We start from the raw sequence: 25345 nt of genomic DNA, 5'->3' as shown, positions 1-25345 counted from the left end.
CATTCAGAATCAAACCTTTGCTTGAAATGGCTTTAGCTTAGTTAGTGACCAGATATATAAAGCCAGATATCTCCCAACATTTAACTTCCCCATCTATTCCCCTCCCTATATAAAACATTGGACATGCCAAACATTATGGTGAATTTAAGTAAAGTATTGATATTTCTTACTGCTCCTCACTAGGGTGTCCTGTGCTGAGGCGGAATAAAGTATTTAATTCTTTTAATTTGTTTTTACTGTTTTTTTAAGTATTTTCATTGACCTCATTCAGCCAGATTATTATTCATGATTTGTACCCATTAAACTTTTTTAATCATTTTATATCTGTATATTTTATATCTGTTATGAAGTTTTGTTGCAAAATAAATGTAGTTTCTTTGTCCGAATGTGGTTTTATGGCTTGGAATGTTTTGTCAAGTCATTTTGATTCAATGTTGTGTGATGCGGTGACATGCGGTCTAGCAAAGAATTCCATATTTTGATACTATCTAGTGTGATGGACACGGGGTTTAGTAGAGAATTCCATATTTTGATTCTATCTAATTTGATGGATACGGGGTCTAGTAGAGAATTCCATATTTTGATTCTATCTAGTGTGATGGATACGGGGTCTAGTAGAGAATTCCATATTTTGATTCTACCTAGTGTGATGGATACGGGGTCTAGAAGAGAATTCCATATTTTAATTCGATCTAGTGTGATGGATACGGGGTCTAGTAGAGAATTCCATATTTCGATTCTATCTAGTGTGATGGATACGGGGTCTAGTAGAGAATTCCATATTTTGATTCTATCTAGTGTGATGGATACGGGGTCTAGTAGAGAATTCCATATTTTCATTCTATCTAGTGTGATGGATACGGGGTCTAGTAGAGAATTCCATATTTTGATTCGATCTATGGTGGACAATAGTTTCAATTGTAATTTTTTGGCATATATTTATCTTTAAATTTGGTACGTACTTACATAGAGAAAATTTACTGATGTGAAATTAACAATCTGGTCAAATAATTCGTTTTCCTGTTACAATGGGACTGCAGGCCTATAACGAACGAATAGAAAGAGTTCCTAACAAAGTATCAGTAAAAAAATATTCACACAAACACTGACATTAACATTGAAATACTTATATTGTAGCATTCCATCATTCTATCTATAAAGAAAAGAATACACTTTCTCGATATATACTGAATGACTATAATTTTTCTCCGTGTGTTTTCCAACCTTTCGCTATTCAATTTGAGTGGAATATGAAGAAAGAAAAGAAATAAGAGTGATAAGATGAGAAGCTACATAAAATAATATGTAATATATTTCAAAAGAACTCTACAATACCTTGTAATATCCAGTTTATTCATTAGAAATAACGCTACAGCGCGAGCGCTTCAAGTAATTTGTAATGGGTTCAGTAGCTACCTACTCGTACATCAGATAATATTTGGGTATAAAAACGCATTACGTAACGTACCTGTATACTCGTAAACGATCAATGAATCTAGATGCATTAAGCCTAACGGTGCATTATAAAGATAATTGCACTCTCTAGCATCGTTCTCGTGTAACTGTATCTGTGATGAATAAATAATAGGGTTTTGATGGCCCGCCGGTGCTCGTAAATCTTGAATAGTATTCACGTAGCCCTGGCAATGAAATGACTGGAAAATAATGCGGTAGTGTCCGATGCTTAGGAAATGGGTAATGTTATAAGGCATACGATCACAGAGAAATCGATAACTTTACAATATCAGATCGATAGGAGTAACTAACGATGATTTTATATCGAGTTGATAGTCAGAATGATATTGATAATGCTAAATCTATGAATTGACATTCCTAAATGTCAGACGGCAACTTAAAAGTTAAAATAACTAATAAATTGACAATGTACAATTAAAATAATGACTTTATTGGCAGTCCGCGTGTCCTTTTTGATTCTAAAAAGGACGTTAATTAGGTCATGAGGTCTTAATTTATGACTAATAACGTTTGTTTCTCCAAGTTGGAACGGAATCAATTCCGTTCGGAATCGGAAGTCATGAATTAATTGAGATCGTGTAAACTATTAATTTCAATTCCAATAGCTTAGTTAGTTTACCTTCCTTTAATAATAAGCTAGTTATTTTGAATAGCGTATTATCCAAAAAGTTATGCATATTGACAGTTTATCCGACACCCTTGGAGGCCGGGCTCAAAGTAGCGGCTTTTATATACCAACTGTCGGAATCATATTCTGTCAGTACTCCTAAATATCGTTAACTGATCATAGATTACGTATTTAGTCAACATCGTATTGAAAAAGGGCTTTATCGATCGTCGATGCTAAACGTACTGATAGTAATATAGGCTTCCAATTTTCTCATAAGAACAAATTCGTTTATAGACGCCGTCCTCCACACATTTGACTTTTCAACAATTTTACAGTATGTTGAAAGTATTGGTTAAATTTGTGGTGAAATTCCTTATCAAGTAAGAACTTTTTCGATGATTGACAGGAACAACTATAATCTATATAATGAGTTTTCTATAAAATTTTTGTCGGTAAATTATTATTATCATTTTTAAATATGAAACAGAAATCTGTGTTTTGCAGTCTAAAAAACCCTCAGACTAGAAGTCTGTTTTCTCTGTGAAAGAAAATTCTTTTTCTGCCAGATTTTTATGCTGCTTATTATATTTTTTTCCCTGTAAACAATCAACTTTATTTTTGTAGGAAAGGCTTTGTAAGTGCTGAATTCCCCACTAGATGGTTTCGAGACATCTACATTTGTTGGTGAAATATTGTGACTTGTCAAATATTATTATTTTTTTATTGGTAAACTAATGTTTACAAGAAAAGGTTTTTTCAAAGGATAAAAAATTATTACATATGAAATATTCAATATTTTCAATTTGTGTGGATATTTCAGGCGACTAATTATTGCTTATAATAATTTGTTACCCTTTGTGCTATGCATAAAAAACATTGTCTTATAAACATTAGTTAATCATTAAAAAAATAAGTTTATCAAAATTTTTAAGCCCAAATAAATTAACATTACGGTGTACTGGTCTGAAAGTTTAATTTCGGGATTTTTTTTCCTAGTGATCCCAATATCTAAAATGGTGACGTCTCTGACTGTATTGTTAAGTAATACCTACAAGTAATAAATTCAAAATATATTAATTTGAATATATTTTGAATTTTGATCTTTGCGTCTTGTAGTTATTTTCATAGGCGGTCATAGTTCGAAGTGTGAGTTCACAAATATAGAGTCTATCCGCAATTTTATTTAAAATTGTTTACATACTGTGCGGGGTTCAGCAAGGACGTAAACATTGCCCATTTTTATTTTTATTACGAACTTAAGTCAAATATTATTTCAGAATTTGATAAAGTTCGAGGCTAGTAAAGTAGTAACATTTTATCATGGAATGATCACAGAGGATAACGAAGACGATGACATAATATAACAGTATTCAAAGAAGACAGTTAATATCTCAATTCATTTCAGGGTTCGCTGATAAAAGTTTCCAAAACTGTCTAATCATCGTCAAGATGGTCAGAGAAGATATTAGGCCATTCAACTATATCTTGGAACAAGAAATTCATATTTCAATTATATAAATGGAATCGAAAACTCTATACCTTCTAATATACAAAACTTTTTCACTCACGTTAACTCTCTTAGAAAAAACAAACAAGGTTTACCCCTTTCAATGCACTTCAAAGAAAAGAGTAGTACTGACATGAATGTAAAAGTTAACTATTTTGCTGATTATTTTAAAAGCGTCTATGACGAAGATATCCCAGACAATTAGATACCACCTTCGTCGCTTAACGAGAGCATACATATCCCTGCCATACACATCAACTTAAACGACGTTATAAGTAAAATCAAATCCTTAGACAAAAACAAAAAGGCTGGACCTGATAATGTACATCCCAATATCCTGATAAATTGCATTACTTCACTGGCTGAGCCGATTTTTCTATTGTTTAATCAATCCCTTGACACAGGGTGCTTCCCTGATATTTGGAAACGTTGTTATCTAACTCCTATATTTAAAAAGGGTAATAAAAGTGATGTTACTAACTATAGACCAATATGTAAGCTATCTGTAATTCCTAAACTTTTTGAAAAACTATTACTTGATAAAATTTCACCATGTATTAACCATCTCATTGTTCCGAATCAACACGGATTTTTGTCAGGTAGATCAACTCTGACAAATCTCTCATTATATGAAAACTATATATCAAACGCATTAGCTAACAGAACTCAAGTCGATTCCATATATACGGACTTTATCAAGGCCTTTGACAAAGTATGCCATAAAATTCTCCTGATCAAACTACGTAAGCTCGGTATTGACGGAAAACTTTTAGAATGGTTTGCTAGCTATCTAACTAATAGAGTTTTACTTGTAAAAATCAATTTGTTCATTTCCAATCAATTTATAGCTACCAGTGGTGTACCACAGGGGTCTCATTTAGGCCCAATATTATTTTTACTGTTCATAAATGATATTGTAAATATATTTGATGAAGATATTAATTCGTTACTTTTCGCAGATGATTTAAAAATATTTAAAATAATCAAAAGCGCTGAAGATTGTATCTGTCTACAAAATAATTTGAACAGGTTAATTAATTGGTGTTCTCTTAACAAACTTCATCTGAACATATATAAGTGTTATTCAATTAAATTTTACAGAATAAATCAACCAATTATTCATTCATATAAACTCAATAACTCAATCCTTACCTCTGTCGAAGAAATTAATGACCTGAGGATAACTTTCGATTCTAAATTAAACTTTATATCGCATATAAATAATATTAATAATAAAGGAATGAAAATGCTAGGCTTCATTCTTCGAAATTCCAGAGGTTTCAAGAATATTTCAACATTAAAAATTTTGTATACATCCCTGGTTCGTAGTCAAGTCGAATATAACTCCTCGATCTGGTCCCCCCACTACAAATTACATTCAGATTCAATCGAAAAAATTCAACATAAATTCCTAAGACACATTAATTTTAAACTCGGTATTCCCATTGAAAATATAAATTATAATTACTTGATGAAAAATCTAAATTTATTAAAACTCTCAGATCGAAGAATTATATCCGACTTAATATTTATGTTCAAAATTGTAAATGGTAGTATAGACAGTCCAGATTTAATTAACCTCATTGAATTTCATATACCCACGAGAGCTACTCGATCTAAAATTTTGTTTAAATGCAACAATATCAGGACTGAGTATTCCAAACACTCGCTTGTACCTAGGTTGCATGAAGTTAGTAATAGATACGCAGATGTGGCAGATCTATTTAACTGCACGCAATGTAGGTACAAGAGGGCTATGCTATCAAATCTTTTCAATCAATATTAATTTAATCGAATTCTACCTTATTTGCACTATAGAAACTTAAGTACTTGTATCTCTTGTTTACTTACTTACTTACTCTCTAATGTCATTTTACAATCAAATGCCACATATATTTGTAATTCTTTTTTAAAAATATTTTTACGATTTTAACTGTGACATGTTATCATTGTTTATGGTATATTTATACCGTTGATATTAAATAAATAAATAAACACACCCCTTGCTTAACATGTGATATATATCTATACACTTGTGCTGAACCAACTCTTGTTACTATCGGGCTCAATCAATCATTTAATTCACTTGATCGGGCCATGTCTTCCTCGGGTAACCCCGAATTCTTTTTCACTTCACCTTCGGTTCATTAATCTTCCTGCCACCTATTTCTCCATACATTTGCTATATATTTACTATCTAAAAAGGAGACGATTTGACATGACTTCGATAAAAATTCGTCAAAATCTTTAATTAATTGCAAAAGAGACAAAAAACCGAACATATCTTTCTGCAACAAAAGTTATTTGCAAAAAAAGTTTCGTAAGAATGATTGCAGCACCTAAGTAATACGAAGAAAAAATAATATCTCTTGATTTTGCGAAACAAATCACCCCGTATTTTCTGTTTCTTCTGCAAGATTGCAACCTTTACTCAAGCGACAAATACTGTAAATATCCATTATTATTTGTATGTCTTTTTTTAATGTTGTCTTTATATTTATGCACGTTACACTATAATTTTATCAATGGTTGGTGCGATAGGTTTTTTGCTTACAACAAAAAATATCCCTTTGAGGCTTAAAAATTATAATAATAAAAACAGAAAAAAATCTAAATTAGTAAGGAAAAAAAACATTTCTACACCACAAGTTTTCAAATAATTATTTAAGATGTTATCAACCTTAATATTAATATGTGGAAAGAAAATTGTGGTGCTGAAAGGGTTAATACGTAATAAAAAAATTAAATGTATCAAAAAAATTAAAAAAAGAAGTGAGAGTTTCATTGCAAATTTTTACTTATGAAAAGGAATGTGTTTTCAAAATGTGCAGTTTCATAGACTTTTTATACGTTATGTTTTTACAGGTATGTTTTTTTAAACTCAAAATAAATTTAAAATTCCGAAATCTAAGATATAAGATTATTTTACCTAGTTTTTAGTACAGTTTTTGCAAAGGATAAACATTAAGTAATGTAACAGAACATGTATAATACACGGGAACAATTGAGAATTATGCGTTCGAAAGTATTTTTGCTCATCATTTAAATGAAGCTACAAACCAAAAATGTGTACATTCTTGGTATACCTTATTTCGTAGGTAGGGCATTAAAATCGCTTGACAAACGGAGTCTAGAAACGTTCGATTTCAAGCACAAAACTGGTTTTTATTTATTTTGCAAATAATTTTATGAGAAAGCCAAAAAGTAGATAAAGTGAAACTGTCACAGATAATCTTAGCTATAATAATGTATTTTTTAGTTGGTTTCCTTTATGCATTCATACATTTCTATTAAAAAAAAAAATTTTAGTAGATTACATTTATATATTTTATTGATTAATTTATTTTTTATATGTATTTTACTCAAGCAAAACGATAGGAAAACCTTCAATTTATCCAAAGCATACTTTTTGGTATTCATAATGTCCACTAATTCGTTATAAAGATTAATCAAAATAGTGATTTGGCATTAAGCTTCACATTAACGGGTTAAGGGAACGAAGAGTATAAGATCTTAACCCTTCGTGGCACATACAAGACTTCGTAATTTTATTTCCTAATCACACGCTAACCAGCCGTTCCATAGAATGAATCTAGAAGACTTGATGTTAGCACTTCGGATAGTAGAAAATTAATTAGGGCGTGATATTCTTTTTGGCATAACGATATAACAATTCTGTGCGAGTTCATTCAATTATAAAGACTTAGCTAAACTTGCGTATCTTTTATTCATGAACGTAGTATTACTCAATCCGTAACGTGCGTGGTCAACTTTCTTTTTCATTATTGAAATATTCTGACAGACTCGCGCGAGATTAGCAAATGATAAGAATAAACGGGCAGAAAACTTGTTTTCCGTAAATAAAAATGGTGTCAAGAATCTGCAAGTCAAAATGGCACTGTCATTAGGACTTGTGACAAAATTGGACAGTTTGAGATCAAACCCCGCTGAGAGTAACGTCTGCACCTTATTGCCTAATAGCACCTTATAATGAGAGGTCAACATTATAAAATGCTATTTAAAATATGATGTAAGCTAAATAAGTTAGCGAAATAGCTAATTAATGTTACTTTTGATTCAAATATATTGTATACTTATTTTTGTGATTAAAATATTTAAATTTTGACATTGTTTTCTTAATTAGCTGATTTTTTAATATTTGAAACCACACAGCATTTGGGACTCGGTGCGGTATTGAAATTTTACAAAACAAGCTTCGCAAAAAAAAACACGCCAGCAATATGCAATCATTATAAGATTATTGTCACTTATATTTTTGTTTATACAGGGTGTATCGGCACTAACCCGACAAACTTTAACCAGCTATTCCTTAGCACATTTGGAGTAAAAAATGTTATGGGCACGTTGCTGTCCGGTAGCATATTTTTTTCAATTAAAAACAAAAAAAATAAAAATTTCCACACTCCATCACTGTCATTGGCATTGCTTTTCGTGTTCAACAGCTGTTATAAGCAAGTATGTCGAAAAGCGTCTTCGCTCTTTCGCACACACTAAATAATAATAGTTATAAATGAGAAGAATGGTGCCGTTCCATTTCGTTGTGATTATAATATTTCGTTATGAATATAGGTACACACGTGCATTATTCAACGGAATTCGAATAAAATATTGCCAGATGGGTTTTCAAACTTTGACAAAGGATAAAACAGTGGTGACATGTGGTGAAAATATGAATAATATTTTTTTTATTAAAATAAACGTTACCGGACAGCAAAGTGCATATAAGATTTTTTACTCCAAATATGCTAAGGAATAGCTGGTTAAAGTTTTTCGGGTACGTGCCGATACACCCTGTATCTACGTGAAAACCAAATGGGCATCTAAATAAATAAATAAAAAATTGCATTTAAGTGGGTTTGGTCCATTGGAGGCCCAGTAAACGATTTAATCAGAAAAATATTTATTTATCAATAAAATTAATGTTATATTTTTGTTGTTACAGTTCAGCCCATAAACATGGATTCTCTTCCTCTGATGGAGTCCATGACAGACGCGTTAGCCCGCACCTCCGTGGCCAGCGAGGGCGAGGCCATACGTAACATCATTTCCATCAAGCACAAGCACAACGGTAACGACAAGATGTTGTTGATCAACGACGACAACAATAACAACAACAACAACGTCAGCTTCGCCAAGGGCCCGCTGAAGGGGGCTCAACCATTGATAGCGAACTCCAACGAAATTGAAGAGATCGTTGCTAAGTTGTCACCATTGCAGGAATTTTACAAAGGGGCAAACATATTTGTGACTGGTGGAACAGGTATGTAAAATACATTTTTTTTATAATTATCTTTAAAATACGCACATGTAATATATACGCAAAAATACAACAAACGATTCGGCATATATTTTAATTGGGGTATGCGTAACGCCGCGCGCCGGCCCGGAAACCGTTTATTGGATAACGAATGCTTAACACCCCTGCCATAGGTCACGCCAAGTGGTTTGCTACGTTTGGTGACAGCGGGGGTGCCCGGGTTGGCGGGATGCGTTTTCCCCCCTACTGCGTGGTCAGGAGAGACTGGTTAAGAGAGACCTTTTGACCTCTTCAGTCAGCTCCCTCGATCCATCGCCTTACACCGCAGTGGGAAGGATAGTTAAATACGTCACTCCTAGATACATTGACCACCAGATTCATATACACCCCTCTTGCCTTACAGAACTTCCGACCAGTTTCCTTCCTTCCTTTCCCTAAAAAAAACCTGGACACACCATCCCCAAAGATTACATAGGCCTTGGTGGATTTTTTTCTTCGGGGAGTGGCCTCAAGGTCTCCTGTGTGGGGCTAATGTAAAAAAATAGCAATTTATTTATTAATTTTCTGGAAATCTACAGTTTACATTTATTTCATTTTGTGCATAAGTATTATATAACTAAAATAAAACCAATTATTGATTTCCTCCTTGTGACTTTTCCTCTACTGAGACAGCATAATAAGGAATAAGTAAATTAAATTTGTAAGAAAGGACTGTGAATTAAAAAAATTATACAAAACAAAAGATTATATAAAACGAAAAATTTACAAAACAAAACATTTACAGCCATGGAGAGAGGTTGTAGATATAAATCAAATCATAATAGAAATATAAACAATAGAGACATGGCATTATTCACAAACCAACCAACCCAACCACAAACCAAGTTCGCAACTGAAAATATCCACCTTGGATAATACGCTATTGTAATTATTGCATAGTCTGTTCAGGCAAGAGACATGACATTATTCACAAACCAACCAACCCAACCACAAACCAAGTTCGCAACTGAAAATATCTACCTTGGATAATACGCTATTGTAATTATTGCATAGTCTGTTCAGGCAAGAATTCTGCTTAGAGTTCGTTTTGTATTGATCCACACTGAACAGGACAGAAGAGCGTGTTGAATGCGCAGGTACATTGAATCGAATCTTATTTAGCAACTCTGGGCATTAAATATTATTGTTAACTACTTTATACAGGAATAGTGCATCCTTACGATGCTTATTTAGTATTAATTAAGGATGCATATATTTAAGTGTAGTCTCTCCCATAATAACTAATGGCACGTTTTAATCTTCCAGGATTCATGGGCAAGATTCTGCTCGAAAAGTTGCTCAGGGCCTGCCCACACTTGGAGACAATCTTCCTACTGGTGAGAGATAAGAAAGGAAAGGACATTCACACCAGGGCTGAGGAAATATTCGATGACCCGGTAACATATCACTTAATATTCTGTTCTGCCGGGTTTTGTGGCATAACCCTGCCATATAAAGTCAATGTTCTAATGTTTACCGTTATTAAGAAATTTGAGGCTTTTTTATTAATAAATTATTGTTTTTTTTGTAACAAACGGATATAATGATATCCTCACTGTCATCTCCCGTCCAGAGGATTTCATAAACATATGATTAAAATTTAGTAGTATGGCTAATATAAAGTAATTATTGACATATCTAATAGTGCTTTTTTCTGAAATAATCATAAATATATTACAAGGTATTTTTTTGTTCAATTGATTGGTTTCGGTTTCAGTCTGTATTTGGTATCATTATATTGTCTATTTTTGATCTCCCTATAATTTTTAGTAAACTACGAATATATTTTCACGATGTCGGAACACGTGTTAAAAATGAACAATGCAAAAGAATTTTCTCTGTTGTGCTGGGTGCCGATAATTTCTAACAGAATTGATCTTCTGTAATCTTACGTGTCAAGGATGAATTAAAATTATTACATAATGATTTAATGATGCGTGAAAGTATGTTCAAATACCCATGTGATATTTGAAAGAGAGTTTACGAAAACACAGTTTGCAAGTTGTAAACGGTGAATCCTTGGATCACGTGGATAAGTTTGGATATTTGGGAAGATGCATTTTTGACAGAGACTAGAAAGTTGATAAGGACATTGACAGATGGGGAATACAGCAAATTCAATTAATTAACCCTGATATATGGCAGGAAACACAAGTAGTCAAGTAGCAGAAAAGGGATGAAAACAATCTGAGTGAAATAGAGATTCGATCCTTGAGACGCCTGTTTTTATAATAGTGTCCAAATGGGATATTCGAAAATAATCCAATGAATCTTGGGGAAAATTAAGAAAGGGATGCTTGGATTACTTGATCTATAGAGGATAGAACGGGGAAAACGTATTCGGAGAATGTGTGAGAAATACCCAACGAAGACACGGTACGATTCATCAAATCGAAGACTGAAATTGGTTCATATTTATCGGGACTGTCACCTTTATGTTGATGTCCGTCCTTAGTAATTTGAATATCTCTACCGCGTGTCTTCTGTCTCTCCGATCAAATTACTTCTAGTACTCTGAAAAAACATGACTTATTTCAATTTTATAAGCCCCGCCCTCTCTTGCTGTTGCACCTGTTTTACTCCATCGTCCCCATGCACTCTAACCACTTATGGCAACCCCAGTCATGTCTCTTGTGAAGAATTAGAATAACAGAGTACGTATGTATGAGACGGTTTCTCCTAATGAAGCATGTAGTGTGATGATGTAACTGATGTATGTTTTCTTCTTTCATCTAGGTGTTCGATTTGGTCAGAAAAAGTCTGCCAAAGTTCCGCCACAAGATTGTCCTGGTGCCCGGAGATGTCTCATTGGCTGGACTGGGACTTAGTCTCACAGACAGACAGATGCTCATCGAAAAGGTAAGAATCCCTTTTCTTAATCTTCTTCGTTTTATTTTATTTCTGACGAAAGAAGAAAAGACGTATGTGTATATTTCCGTCACTACTGGACACACTGACCCATACGAAGAAAAAATAGTGTTGTGAATGTCTTCAAATTATTGCTAATCCAGTTATGGGGCATTTCCTGTGGGGCAACTTTTAGTATATTCCTAATATATGTTGGTAATATATATATATGTAATTAGCAATACTCATTTTTCTGCGTACACCCCTCACACGTTTTTCCTTCCCAGAACTTCATCTCCTTCCTTTCATTAAAAATACCTTCCACACAACATCCTCAAAGATGACATAGGCCCTTAGGAAAATTTCAGGGCTTCCTGTGTGGGGTTGATGTAAATAAAAGCCTTTAAACATTACCATAATGAGGTTGCCATAGTTCCACTGCTTCCGACTAGTAGAAATATACGCGGATCACATAAAAAAAAACAATAAACTTTCCAGTAAAGAAGTCTTAATTTCAAACATTCAACTAGAGGTTGAATCTATTAAATTTAATTTATTCATATTTTGACATCTAAATATGATTTGTAAGTTAATTTGAATAACGGGGTGTTTAACCTCGTATTTTAATGATCTTATTATCAAGCATCGGCATTCACCTTGCTGAAGCTTTTTGGAACCAAATGATATTATAAACTTCCACTTTAAATTTGGAAATTGATTCATCGAATTCTTGACCTTCTATGTTTAAATTTTTATTTACATTATACAGGTACATACTGAAATGATTGTTAAAAATATAAACATACGTATTTTTTTTACATTGACTCCACACAGTAATTAAATTCATTCATGGCCTACGTTTTTAATGCAATTTGGTAGGCGGGTTTGGGTACCGTCGCCGCGGTAACCATTTATTGGATAACCTACGTTTGGTGACTTAACAGTCTGCCCACCAGCTGAGTGGCGTGTCAGATCGGGAGAGGCTGGTTTGGAGAGACCCTTTGACTTCTACAACTGGTCTCTGAACCTATTGCCTTGCGCCGCAGTGTGAGGGATATATTAATATCTCCGTTACTCCTGGAAACAATGATCCCTAGATTCCAACCCAACCCTCATAAATTTTACCTCTCCAGAACTTCCTATCTTTCCTTTTTACAAAAAAGACCTTCCTTACAAAATCCCAAAAGATAGAATAGGTTATAAGGGAAGTTATTTTCATCAAGGCCTCCTGTTCGGGGTTAATGTAAAAAAAGTCATCTTACATGACGTTGTGTGGAGGGGTTATTTTAAGTAAGGGGAGGAGTGGAGAGAAGTTCTATAAATTTAAAGGAAAAAGGCATTAGGGATAAGTAGGAATCAGGGGTTAAAATTTCTATACGTGAAGTATGAATCCACTGCGATGGTTCCAGAGAATCCGTCTGGAGAGGTCAAAGAGTCTCACTTGACTTCAGTTCCTGTATAGGAAGGGTCTATTCTCTGTTTTTTTAAAAGTTTTAATTTACATGTATCATAGAAAAAGAAATTGTCTTTACGGTTTGATTTTTATCATATATTACGATTGCATATGAAATAGAGGCTACTATAAAACTCTCAGTGGCAGGGTCATCAGGTCGATTGTCTCCGCGTCATCATCCACTTTGATCAAGTGTCAGATTGATTTATGATCAAGTGTCAGATGTAGGTGTTGTAATATATGAAATAACATTCAGTTGGTAACACTACATGCACAGGAAGTAGGTGTCAAAAGTATTCGTATATTAGTCTCTGTAATGGCTGTAATGTGTGTGCTCTGTTACAATAAACGTTATTTTGGTTATTAAAGATCACCATCTATTATTTATCAAGACTACAGGTTATGGGCCCAGGCACATGTGATAAGAGGAAAAACATCTTGTAATGATGGAAGGCAATCAGAACATGTTAAAATTGGAGGGGTCAAGAAACTGGAATGTGTGGAAGCTCCAGACTGCAGTATTGTTACGTGGACAAGGATGGCTGGATATAGTGGAAGATCGGAGTACAAAACCTGAAGAAATTGCACAGAAAATGTTATGTTACACATAATATCATGTTCTACTTCAGCGGAAATATGGAAGAAGTTGCAGAGTGTGTATGAACAAAAACGGAGACCAGCATTCATATTGTACAACAGCGATTTTTTCAGTACAAATATGAAAAAGGAACAGAAATGTCTGCATTTTTATCAAAAATACAAGAATTACAGAACCAGTTAAAACAATTGGGAGAAGAAATTTCTGAGAAATTTGTTATAACTAAAATACTCATGTCGCTGCCAGAAGAATATAAACATTATTGTTTATATTCTATAATTTATTTTTATTTAATTTATTCTCTAATTTCCCTTCTGTTGCGTCACACCTTCCTGTCAGTTAGTTATAATCCACCTTGAAGCAACTGCTTGACTGATGTCGACAGATCATCAGAACACGAGTTCTCTGCTCTCTGACTGGAGCACCCTCCTCATTGACTTATTGTCCTCGAATCGGACAATGTTTCCAGTTGAAGACAACTTGAGCTAAGTCATCTCTTCAACGTTATCTTTTTGATATCTTAGTTAGTTGGATGTTGCAATATTTTGTTTACGACTTATGACCTTGCAGCAGTATTTACATCATTCTTATTTCAATTTATTAAATTGCTGAAGAACCATCCACGATTTGTTACCTTTATATAAATCATCTAATAACTCAATGAATGCGCTTGAGTTAACAAAGCTAATAATGTTACCCGAGTGACAAATCATAACACTAGACTTCCAGAGTTGTTCTTTGTTTATTCGTTTAAAACAAACTAATTAATTCATTCTCCAGTCCAAAGGCTCCAAAGGCTTGGAAACAAATTCAGTTGCGTTTATTATTTAAGTTATTTCTTACTAAAATTTAAATCAGAAATTTCTAATATTTTCTTTCGCTAATTAAATATAATCTGTACCTTACTTAATTTATTTTTACCACGTAGGTACCTTACTTTTTCTTTTAATGTTGTTTTTTGTTATTTACAGTAAGCAGTAATTTTTCTCTTCACTTTTCTTTGTATTTGTTGAACCTAAGGGTATTGGTGCGTAGATTAATTTAGTTACTATCTATCTAAAAATGAGTTAATGATGAATTTAAGTAAATCTAAAGTCGTGGTGTTTGAAAGAGAGAGTTCCAAAACAGCGTGCAATATAGTTGTAAATGAGGAATACTTGGATCAGGTGGATGAGTTTATGTATTTAGGAAACATGTTTGCGAGAGATGGGAAGGCTGACAGAGATATTGAAAGAAGGGTAAATGCAGGTAACTCCATTAATGGAGGACTGAATGCAGTTGGCGCTAACAAAAATTTGTCCAACGAAACGAAGCTAACAGTCCACAATGGAGTGCTGGTACCTACCCTGATGTATGGCAGTGAGGCATGGAATTGGCAGAGGAAGGATTAAAGTAGACTGAATGCTGTAAAACTGAGGTTCCTGAGGCGTTTGTGTGATAAAACAATGAATGATCGTATGAGAAATTTGGAGATCCGCAAAGAATGCAAGGCCGATGTAAGCGTAATGAGTAAGATTAAAAAATGGACGCTTAGATGGTTTGGGCATCTAGAGCAAATGAGCAAAGAAAGGAGAATATATGACGCAAATATGAATGATATAAGAAATCGGATGACATGGCACGATCAAGTGTATCAGATACTTTAGTCGGGCCATGCAGAGTCAGAATAATAGAAAAGTATGTAACTGGACTGTAATGACGATGGGCAAAAATTTATTTTATTTTGTAAGATAAATATGGGCATAAATATATCTGTTTACCTTTTAAAGTACATAAATATATCTGTAAACCTTTTTTTCTTCTTCTTCTTCTTCAATGGCGCTACAGCCCATTTCGAGCCTTGGCCTCCTTTAACATGAGCCTCCACCGCCCTCTGTCCTCGGCCGTCGTCTTCCAATCTGCAACATGGAGTAGTCCTCTGGTATCTTTCCTGACATCGTCCTCCCATCTCAGCCTAGGTCTGCCCGCCTTTCGTTTGCCTCCCGGGTGTCCTGTTAGAACCTGTAAACCTTTTAAAGTACATAAATATGTCTGTATACCTTTTAAAGTACATAAATATATCTGTATACCTTTTAAAGTACATAAATATATCTGTAAACCTTTAAAAGTACATAAATATATATGTAAACCTTTTAAAGTACATAAATATATCTGTATACCTTTTAAAGTACATAAATATATCTGTACACCTTTTAAAGTACATAAATATATATGTATACCTTTTAAAGTACATAAATATATCTGTATACCTTTTGATAAATGACATGACGTCAGTGAAAAAAAAATTATACGGAATGGGATATGCTTAAGTCTGGTCAGACACACAGAAATCCCGAAATTACTCATTAATTTGGCCGTGCAATTAACTTGACAGTGAAATTCCAACAAAAATTAGCTAAAAATCACATGTTTATGAAATAAATAAGGTAGTTTCTAATCGATAATTAATATTAAATTTACGTAAATGTTGATTTGAGTAAATAAATACACGGCACGTATGGGAGTAAAAGTTTGCTGCTGAAACATTTTCACGGACAAGATAGTTTTTTTGTTGCTGCGAAAGAAATTGGATGTTTACATATAAAATATACTACATATTTGCGTTTTTTTTTCAAATGAAGAATTTGTAAGCAAATAGGTATGATTTTTTTAGGCAATAATTGCTAGCCTGAAACACCTACATAAATTGAAAAAATCTTCCCGGAATTGAACCCTCAGTCTTCTGACTGACAGTCAGGTGCTCTTTTGTATTGACATTTCAGGCTACTAATTATTGCTTATAATAATTTGGAGCATCTGTGTTCAAAAAAATGATCAAAAAATGTTCCGTATGTATTCATTTGTCCGCATTTATGTATAAATTTTTAAATATTAACAGGTGTATTGAAAAATTGTTATATTTTATAAATCATTTTTTTAATTTTTTTTTAATATTTTATTGAACAACTCAGAGTGTCTCAAAATAGTGAAATGTATGGAATTATTTTCCGACTAACAGACTAATGTAATATTAGTATTTAAATCATGAAGCGTAATATTCATAGCGTGAAATTTGCACAATATTTTCAACGTGTAATCGCATGTTCAACGTAATACAAGGTAAGCCCGCAACTTAATTTCTATCATGAGCCATGAAGCTTTTAAATATTAATTTAAAAATTGGCAAATTAAAAATGCTCTGTGATCAAAGTTTTATTTAATATCAACGGTATAAATATACCGTGCAGTTAAATAGATCCGTCACATCTGCGTATCTATTACTAACTTCATGTAATCTAGGTACAAGCTTGAAATGCTCAGTCCTGGTATTTATTTATTTATTTATTTACGGACAAATAGTCCATTAACAACATATTAATTACACGAATAAGTTTTATAAACAGAGATGACAGTGAAAGGAGAGCATATATAAATGAGGAGCGAAGACAATAATAATATAAAAGTAAGAATGGGAGATAATAATAAGTCAAAGCATGAAGATGGTTCAAAGGGCATTAGAAATTAGACATTGCGTATTGACTGTCGAAAGTCATTTAGGCATATACCACAAAATTCAATGCTTTGACTTGACAGTGAGTTGACAAGTCTCGACATTCTGGACAAAGGAGAATGGTATCCATAATTGGTAGAATGTTGATTGACGAACAGCAATTCATTATTTCGGAGTCTACGGGAAGGGATGTTGAATTGGATAAGTTGCAACAAAGCAGGTGAGTCTGTAATACCATTGATAATCTTAAATATGCAAATCAGATCAGTGTCCCTTCTACGTTTCTCCAAAGAAGAAATGTTTAAAGTTTGTTCAACTTCATCATATGAGTACTCTCCTCTTTCAAGACCCAACCTCCAAGCGATTCCTCGTAGGAAGCGATGTTGTACGGATTCTATGTGACAAATGTGGACAGCATAGAAAGGAGACCAAATAACACTAGCGTATTCAAGGTGAGGGCGAACTAACGAGCAGTAAAGAGTTTTAAGGGTACTTATATGTTTAAAGTCAGAGGTTATTCTATGAACGAAGCCGAGTAGTTTAAGTGATTTGTTAACAATGTTGTTAATGTGCTCACGGAAAGAAAGTTTGCAGTCTAGAGTGACCCCAAGATCCTTGATAGATGTTACAGTAGATAAACAAACATTGTTTAATTTATAATCAAACTGAATAGGTTTTTTGGTTCTATAAAAGGACAAAATTTTACATTTATCAACATTAAGTTCCATGCAGTTTATTTTGCACCAATTATTAAACGAGTCAATATCACGTTGAAAATGTAAGCAGTCAAGGTAGGATTTAATTATCTGAAGAATCTTATTATCATCCGCAAAAAGCCAGAAGCGTGTATGAGAAAAAACTTTGGTGATATCGTTAATAAAAAGGTTGAAGAGAAGCGGGGCCAAATGAGCTCCTTGGGGAACGCCGGACGTTACGTCAATGTTAAAGGATTCAAAGTTGTTTATTTTAACCCTTTGTTTTCTATCGCTCAAGTAAGAGCGAAAGAATGATAAGAACGGGTTTCTAATGCCTATAGCATAAAGTTTGGCCATGAGAATCGAGTGATTTACTTTATCAAAGGCTTTGGAGAAATCAGTATAGAGTACGTCAACCTGAGTGTTGTCTTCCAAGGCTTTAACAATGGTATTTGTAAAGGACAATAAATTAGTTGTTGTAGATTTCGCCGATCTAAATCCATGCTGTTCATCAATCAGAACATTTTTGAATATAGGAGTGATTATCTTTGTAATTATCGACTCAAATATTTTTGGAATACAAGATATAATTGATATTGGTCTGTAATTTTCAATGTTTGACTTGTTCCCGGATTTAAAAATGGGTCGAATATATGAAATTTTCCATGAATCAGCAAATGTTCCAAATGAGAGTGATAAGTTGTACAACATACAAATTGGGATAGATAATGAATATTTACATTCTTTTAGCAAGATTTCTGGAATGCCATCAGGTCCGGTACTTTTTTTGTTAGAAAGTTTACTTAAAGATTGGTAAACCTCTACAAGTGAGATTTGGCAATCATTCAAGTCAATGTTGTAGTCATAGTTGAGTGGAGGGATGTTGCATGAGGCACCAGAATATACAGAGGAGAAGTGTTTAGCAAAAAGGTTGGCGATGTCAAGACCGTTAGTAGCATGAGTTTCATTATAGTGCATACTAGAAGGAAGATCATTATCAGTACGCTTTTGCGCAACAAATTGCCAAAATTGTTTAGGGTTTTGCAGTAATTTTGACTCAGTAACTTCTACATAAGATTTATAGCATTTGGCTGATTCGATTTTGGACAGTTCCCTTAAATGAGAAAATTTTCGATACAAGTTTAAGTTGCCAGTGTCTTTAAATAGCTTATGAGTTTTCTTTTTTTCAATTATTAACTGTTTGAGTTTTGAGCTAAACCAATTTGGAAACTTGGGTTGATAGTAACATCCCTTAGGAACAAACAAATCTATAGCGCGTGAGACGCATTCATTAAATTTAAATACAGCGTCATTAATATCAGATTTTAAAAATAGTACTGACCAATTAATCTGGGAAAGAAATTTGTTCATATTAGAGTAGTCACCATTAAGATATTTGTAGTGATAAGAGGCACTTGGTTTCAAAGAATCTAATTGGAAGAAATTAGTGATGTTAATAGAGAGAGGTGGATGATATTTATCTATAGGTAACAAAGAGACATCAGCTTCACTTACTATGATATTAGGTATGTATATGTGAATTATATGCGGTGTAAAGTAGTGAATGGTGGAAAAAATTAGGGACGCTCGATAGGAATAAGGGCAGGAATCAATAATAATTATTTGTGGCAAAATGTGGCGTAATGACCGAAGAAAGAGGTGCAAGAAAAATGCGTGGTGTGGTAGAGAATGGTATAGAATGGTAGTTGAGGATGTCCTAGGAAAGCATGGCACGATGAAATTACACAAATACGTATGTTTTGTCATGACTTTGCTCCAAATCATTCATACATCCAGCTAGTATATAAGAAAAAACACGCAAACAATTTCCATAATTATATTTAATATTCTTTTTAATAATTTAGGGAATATAAGATGTTCACGATCATACCGACATGTAAATTCATTATTAAAAGTATGTAAATCATATCACAGAACATTAAGAAATAGGCACATGTCAATAAATTTTAAAAAAATCAAAATTATTTTAATAACAAATAAAATAAAATAAAAGATGTTACACTGGTAATAAATAATGAATAAATTTTTAAATTATCTTTTAAACCTTCTATTTCCTTGTAGTAAAAATAAGCATAAATTGATCTTTAATTCCTTTATTCAGAAACGAGATAAAAGTTAGCTTTTATGTCCTTTCAAATTATGATAGTTCGAAGGAATAATTAAGGTACAATGTACAATGTGAAACACCCTGATCATGTTTGAGCTAAACGAAACCGAATAAATTAATAAAAAATCGTGGTTTTAAACAAAATAATTGTTTTATTTTATTAAATATGTCAAACCACAAAGTTATTGCTTTCTAAAATAATACCAAATAAGTTTTAAGTGCTCCCAGCTGTTACAACTGAATTAAGTTATGATCATCAACATACAAATTTAAAAATGTTATGGAATTACTTATAGATAAATTATAATTAATAACTTAATCATGTTTAAGAATGTAAATTTTAATTTCGAAATATATGGCTAACCCACGAGAAGTTGTGGAGGTTATATATATATAATATATTATATATCCGAAACTATATTTGTCGGAACACAAAATAATTTGTATTTCAAAGGATTCGAGATATTCAATTAACTACCGACGGATTTTAAAGAAGCCAAAGCCTTGCAGCTTTTCGTGGGTTATGCCTAAATGCCAACGTTTTTTAGATGTAGTATAAAGTGTGCCTAAATGTCAAGAAATAAGTTGTACACAAAAGTAATTCTAAATATATTATACTAGATGATCTGGGCAACAAGTATGCGGGTGCTTTTTTGTTATTTGTTTTTGGGGTATTATGCCGTGTTGCGCTAACTCCTTCTTTAGCCAACGTTTCGGACAGCATTGCAGTGTCCATCATCAGGGCAGATGTCTTATATTACAATAAGACATCTGCCCTGATGATGGACACTGCAATGCTGTCCGAAACGTTGGCTAAAGAAGGAGTTAGCGCAACACGGCATAATACCCCAAAAACAAATAACAAAAATACTTTTGGCCGTGAAAATCTTAAATCATATGCGGGTGCTATTGAATTATTTATTGACTCCATTTATAGAATTAAGCATTATCTATACCAACACTTTGTCGAATCCTACAAATTAGAGTAGCGTTGGTAAATTAGTTTTAATGATTTGTCTTATTGTAGTGTTGTTTTAATTTCTTTTTTTACTTTATGTTACTCTTACGTTCTACTAATATTGCTTCATATTTAGTTTTCTTTTTCTTTTAATTATTTCTTAATATTTTCTCATTATACTTGTAATCACAATTTTACAATTATTGTGTATTTTGTACTTTCTTTACAATATAGATTACATATATTTACTGTCAGTATCTCCTGTATAATATAGATATTCTCCTATGTACACTGCATCATGTATCACTTCTGTGTAAAAGCTTTTTTGGGCGTATATATAAATAAATAAATAATATACAAACAAAATAATAATAAATACACTTGCCCTAATATGAAATCTGGGTATCATTTCGACGAGCTGAAGGAAACCACGTGGCCTTAATTTTGGCACAAGGAATGCTTTGAATAAACTATAATATCAATCGTAAATTGACCACCGAAGAGCGCACATTGAAATAACCAGACCAAGCGCAGAAAAGTAATGTTAGCTAAAGTAAGTCAAATATTTGCAACGCTCTCCATTGGTGAACTTTTCTGTGCAGAATCTGAAAGTTCCTTCCTAAACAAATCGCCTGACGTATAACACATTGTAAAAGTGTCTAACTAAATATTGTAACAAAATATAACATTTTAGAAACAAGCCCGAACTTATTTTTACCTGATTTGCTACAAGTAGTCAAGTTTTTAACGCAACCAGCAATTTGCGCTGCATTGTAAAAAGGACTAGTAATTCGTAAGCAGATTTTTTTTCGAGGACCGAATGGTGATATTACAATGCGATTTGCCTATATACTGTCAAATTCATATATTGACAAATTACCAAAAGTGGGACGGTCACGTATTTCTTGGTTTGTTCCCTTTTTTGTCTGATTGGATCGTCTATTAATTCGAATGTAATAATGGAAAGGGTAGCATATCAAAGACTGACGGCCGCCGTGGTCGCCCTGGCTTGAGACCATTATTCAGAACTGACATGTTGATTTAAATGGCTTTAGCCGTGTTTAGTGACAAGATCTGAATAGCCAGTTACTCTCTCACCTTCCTCTTGCTCATTTCCTTCCCTTACCACTACCTTCAGCCTCACAACATACCCCAATTATAGGGGATGCCATAGTCTCACTGGCTCTAGTCGGCTGGGATTCTAGTGGAAAAAAATAATTTAAAAAATCAGCCATTTTTAGCAAAAGTAGCTACTTTTTTCTCATAATAATCAGTTTTAACGAAACTTTAGTACAATTTTACATTAATCAATGTAAATTCTCCTTGAATTAATCAACTGATTTATATATGAATCAACATTCTCACTACCAATAGTATTATAGTGATTTATTTTTGGGGTATTATATTATGGTTTCAGACAGCGTTACAGAGTCCATCATCAGGGCAGAAGTGTAAAAGATGTGTAATGATTACAAATTTGCCCTGATAACGAACACTGATGCTATCTGAAACATAATGCCCACGATGCAGGAATCTAGATTATTGGTTGCAAAACTCCAATTGTCTTGGAGACAGCATCGTTGATTACGTAAATGTACGTTTTCCATAACAGAATAAAGTATTGCCGAAATGTAAACAATGAAATAAGGAACACGTCGCAAGGGTCCTTTTGTTTAGTTTAGTGATTTTGTAAACACAACGTCAAGGACTTTCCTGATACGGAGGAAATAGAAAATGTTCGCACAAACGTGATGCCCAAATTTGTGAATTTCGTCAAAGCGATAACATGGCTTGTCTAATAGGTCATGGATCTTTGTTGTCAGTGTTGAGTTTAGCGAAATAGTTATAGATTGTGTCCATTTTAGTAAGAACTAACACAGACCCGTGAAAAATCACGGGAAAATTGAAATAAATTAATAAACGTATTTTTAAAAACGTTAATGTCAAAAATGTGATATTAAACATCTATTATGACTTATCGATAAATGCTTATAATGATAACCAAATTTGACGGCCTTCGTAGTCGATGTGTAAGGTTCTCGGCTAGCAAGCTGGAGGTTGCCGGTTCAAATCCCGATTTTATTTGTTTAATTTGTGTTATTTCACAAATTTCTAATCTAAAATAACATATATTATAGTTGCGGCATGATCCAGAGTGGAAGATACTCTCAGTATTGCCCTGGTGTAAGACCAACATTCAGATTTAAAACGTTATTTGAAATGGCTTTTGCCGCGTTTGGTGACCAGATCTTCCCACCTTCATCTTCCTCATCTCCTTTCTCTACCCACTACCCTCGGCCCCACAACATATCCCAACATCCCCAATGCCATAGTCTCCAGGTTAGGAGCAGTTGGGACCCTTGTGCGGTATTTACCTTAAAATACAGGGTTTTCCAATAAGAGGTGTTATTTTGATATTGGTTCGATCAATGGTTTCGTTACTGTGTGGCACGTAGCGCCGTCTTGTTGAAAGTAAACGTTGTCCAGATCAATACCATCCAATTCCGGCCATAAAAAATCATTAATCATCTCTCGATAGCGCAATCCATTCACCGTAACTGTTGCTCCAGCCTCATTTTCGAAAAAGTAAGGTCCAATGACTCCGCCGGACCATAAACCGCACCAAACAGTCACACGTTGAGGATAGAGAGGCTTTTCAACAATAACTCTTGGGTTTTCCGAGCCCCAGATGCGACAATTTTGCTTGTTGACGAAGCCACCGAGGTGGAAATGGGCCTCATCACTCAAGATGATTTGCATTTGATTCACTCAAGTGAATTTTAATAATTTCAATGCGTTGTTGAAGCGTGTATCGTTCCATTTTTATTAAAAACGTAGTTTCTGCTTGTCAAATGTTAAAAAATGACAGCTTCAAAAGTAACATCTACTGAAATAGCCGGCTATTCAAAATAACACCTCTTATTGGAAAACCCTGTATTAAAATGAATGTATTTTTTTAAATAAAGATGTCTTCCTCGTTATGTGAATTTTAACATCTACAGTCACCGTGCAATAAATGTTTATAAAAATAACCAAATGGAGTTTCTGTTTATTCCATCATATTCATTTCTGCACTCCTGGTAATTTGTTCTTGTCGACAGATTTGCTTTTTGGTGATTATTATTATTTTGTGTATTGTGTATAATTGTGACAGTAGCGACAATGCGGAAATTAATACAAATTAATGATTGACATTGTTTCCCTGCTATTTTGTTCCTGTCAGCAGGTTCACGTTAACCTATGAAAAATTACGTGTATTTTGAATTCTCGACAAAACAGTTCCAATTTCGGAAATGGCAATTATTGCAATAATTTTCTGTCAAAAATATAACACTATAGTTTTTCATTTGACGAATTCATTTGATACACGGAGAAATGAGTATAGCTAATTAATTAAAAAATCTCTTTAAATTATTAGTAATCCGATTGAAAACGGGATTGCAGGCCGATTCCTGATAAACTTTTAGTAAAATCCCAATACATCGGAATACGTATTTATGCACCTGCTTTTTCCTTTATAATACTCGTATACAATGACGAAATGCGGAAATATTATGATTTTATGAACACGTGTTCTGAAATCGTGATAATACATTCGTATTTTACAAAAAAATTACTAGGAAACTTATGATTCATTCGTTAAGCACCTGCAATCCCGTTTTTAACAGGATTCTAATGAACAAATTCTTAATAAATTAACATTATTCAATTTTAGTATTTTCCAAGAATGTCTCTGAATAATTTTTAACTGAGCAGTTAGCGTTGCGAAGTCCTGTTTTAACGTTTGGCATTTCATCTATCTGTAAATTTATTTGGTACGTTTCGGTTCCGTTTTAAGATGGTGGCCGTGTCGGAATTGGAATAATGAATATTATGGTACCTACCTACCGACCTGAAAAAAGTTTGAAAAAAGAAATGTCATAGATATGGTGACGTTTCATTGGACAAATTGGTATGTATTTAGTAGGTACCTACTTACATACCTTCAGGGGTATTTTTTGATTTTGATTTATTAAATAACATAAAATTAGAAGCTTGCATTTTTGGACGCCGGGTCTACAATACTCGAGTTACATCTTGATAAATTGGCATAAAGGTTGACTACCCCATTCAAATTTTAATGTCAATATGACACATTCTTTCGTAAGTTTATAGTTCTTCTGTCATTAATATATCCATCAAAACTTATGGAAATTTATGAAAATAATTATCCTTGGAGAGTTAATAACTCGCGTAATTTCCTACCGATCGCGTAATATCGCTGTT

General features: G+C 33.4%; 1 protein-coding gene across 1 annotated transcript in view; it reads left to right on the top strand.

Annotated features, from left to right (window-relative positions):
* Positions 1-7485: 7485 nt before the first annotated feature.
* The window catches only part of LOC149410474 (fatty acyl-CoA reductase wat-like), a 44989-nt gene continuing 27129 nt past the window's right edge, over positions 7486-25345 (top strand). Inside the window, exons 1-4 of the mRNA XM_089648254.1 lie at positions 7486-7546; positions 8557-8874; positions 10177-10307; positions 11647-11769. Coding sequence (XP_089504380.1) covers positions 7486-7546; positions 8557-8874; positions 10177-10307; positions 11647-11769 — 633 coding nt within the window. The remainder of the gene's footprint in view (positions 7547-8556; positions 8875-10176; positions 10308-11646; positions 11770-25345) is intronic.

Source organism: Hesperophylax consimilis, chromosome 27 (assembly GCF_061612785.1).
Source record: "Hesperophylax consimilis isolate HC1 chromosome 27, BYU_Hcon_1.0, whole genome shotgun sequence".
Lineage (NCBI taxonomy): Eukaryota > Metazoa > Arthropoda > Insecta > Trichoptera > Limnephilidae > Hesperophylax > Hesperophylax consimilis.
Note: the sequence above shows the minus strand (reverse complement) of the source record. Positions and strands in the feature narration are given on the sequence as shown.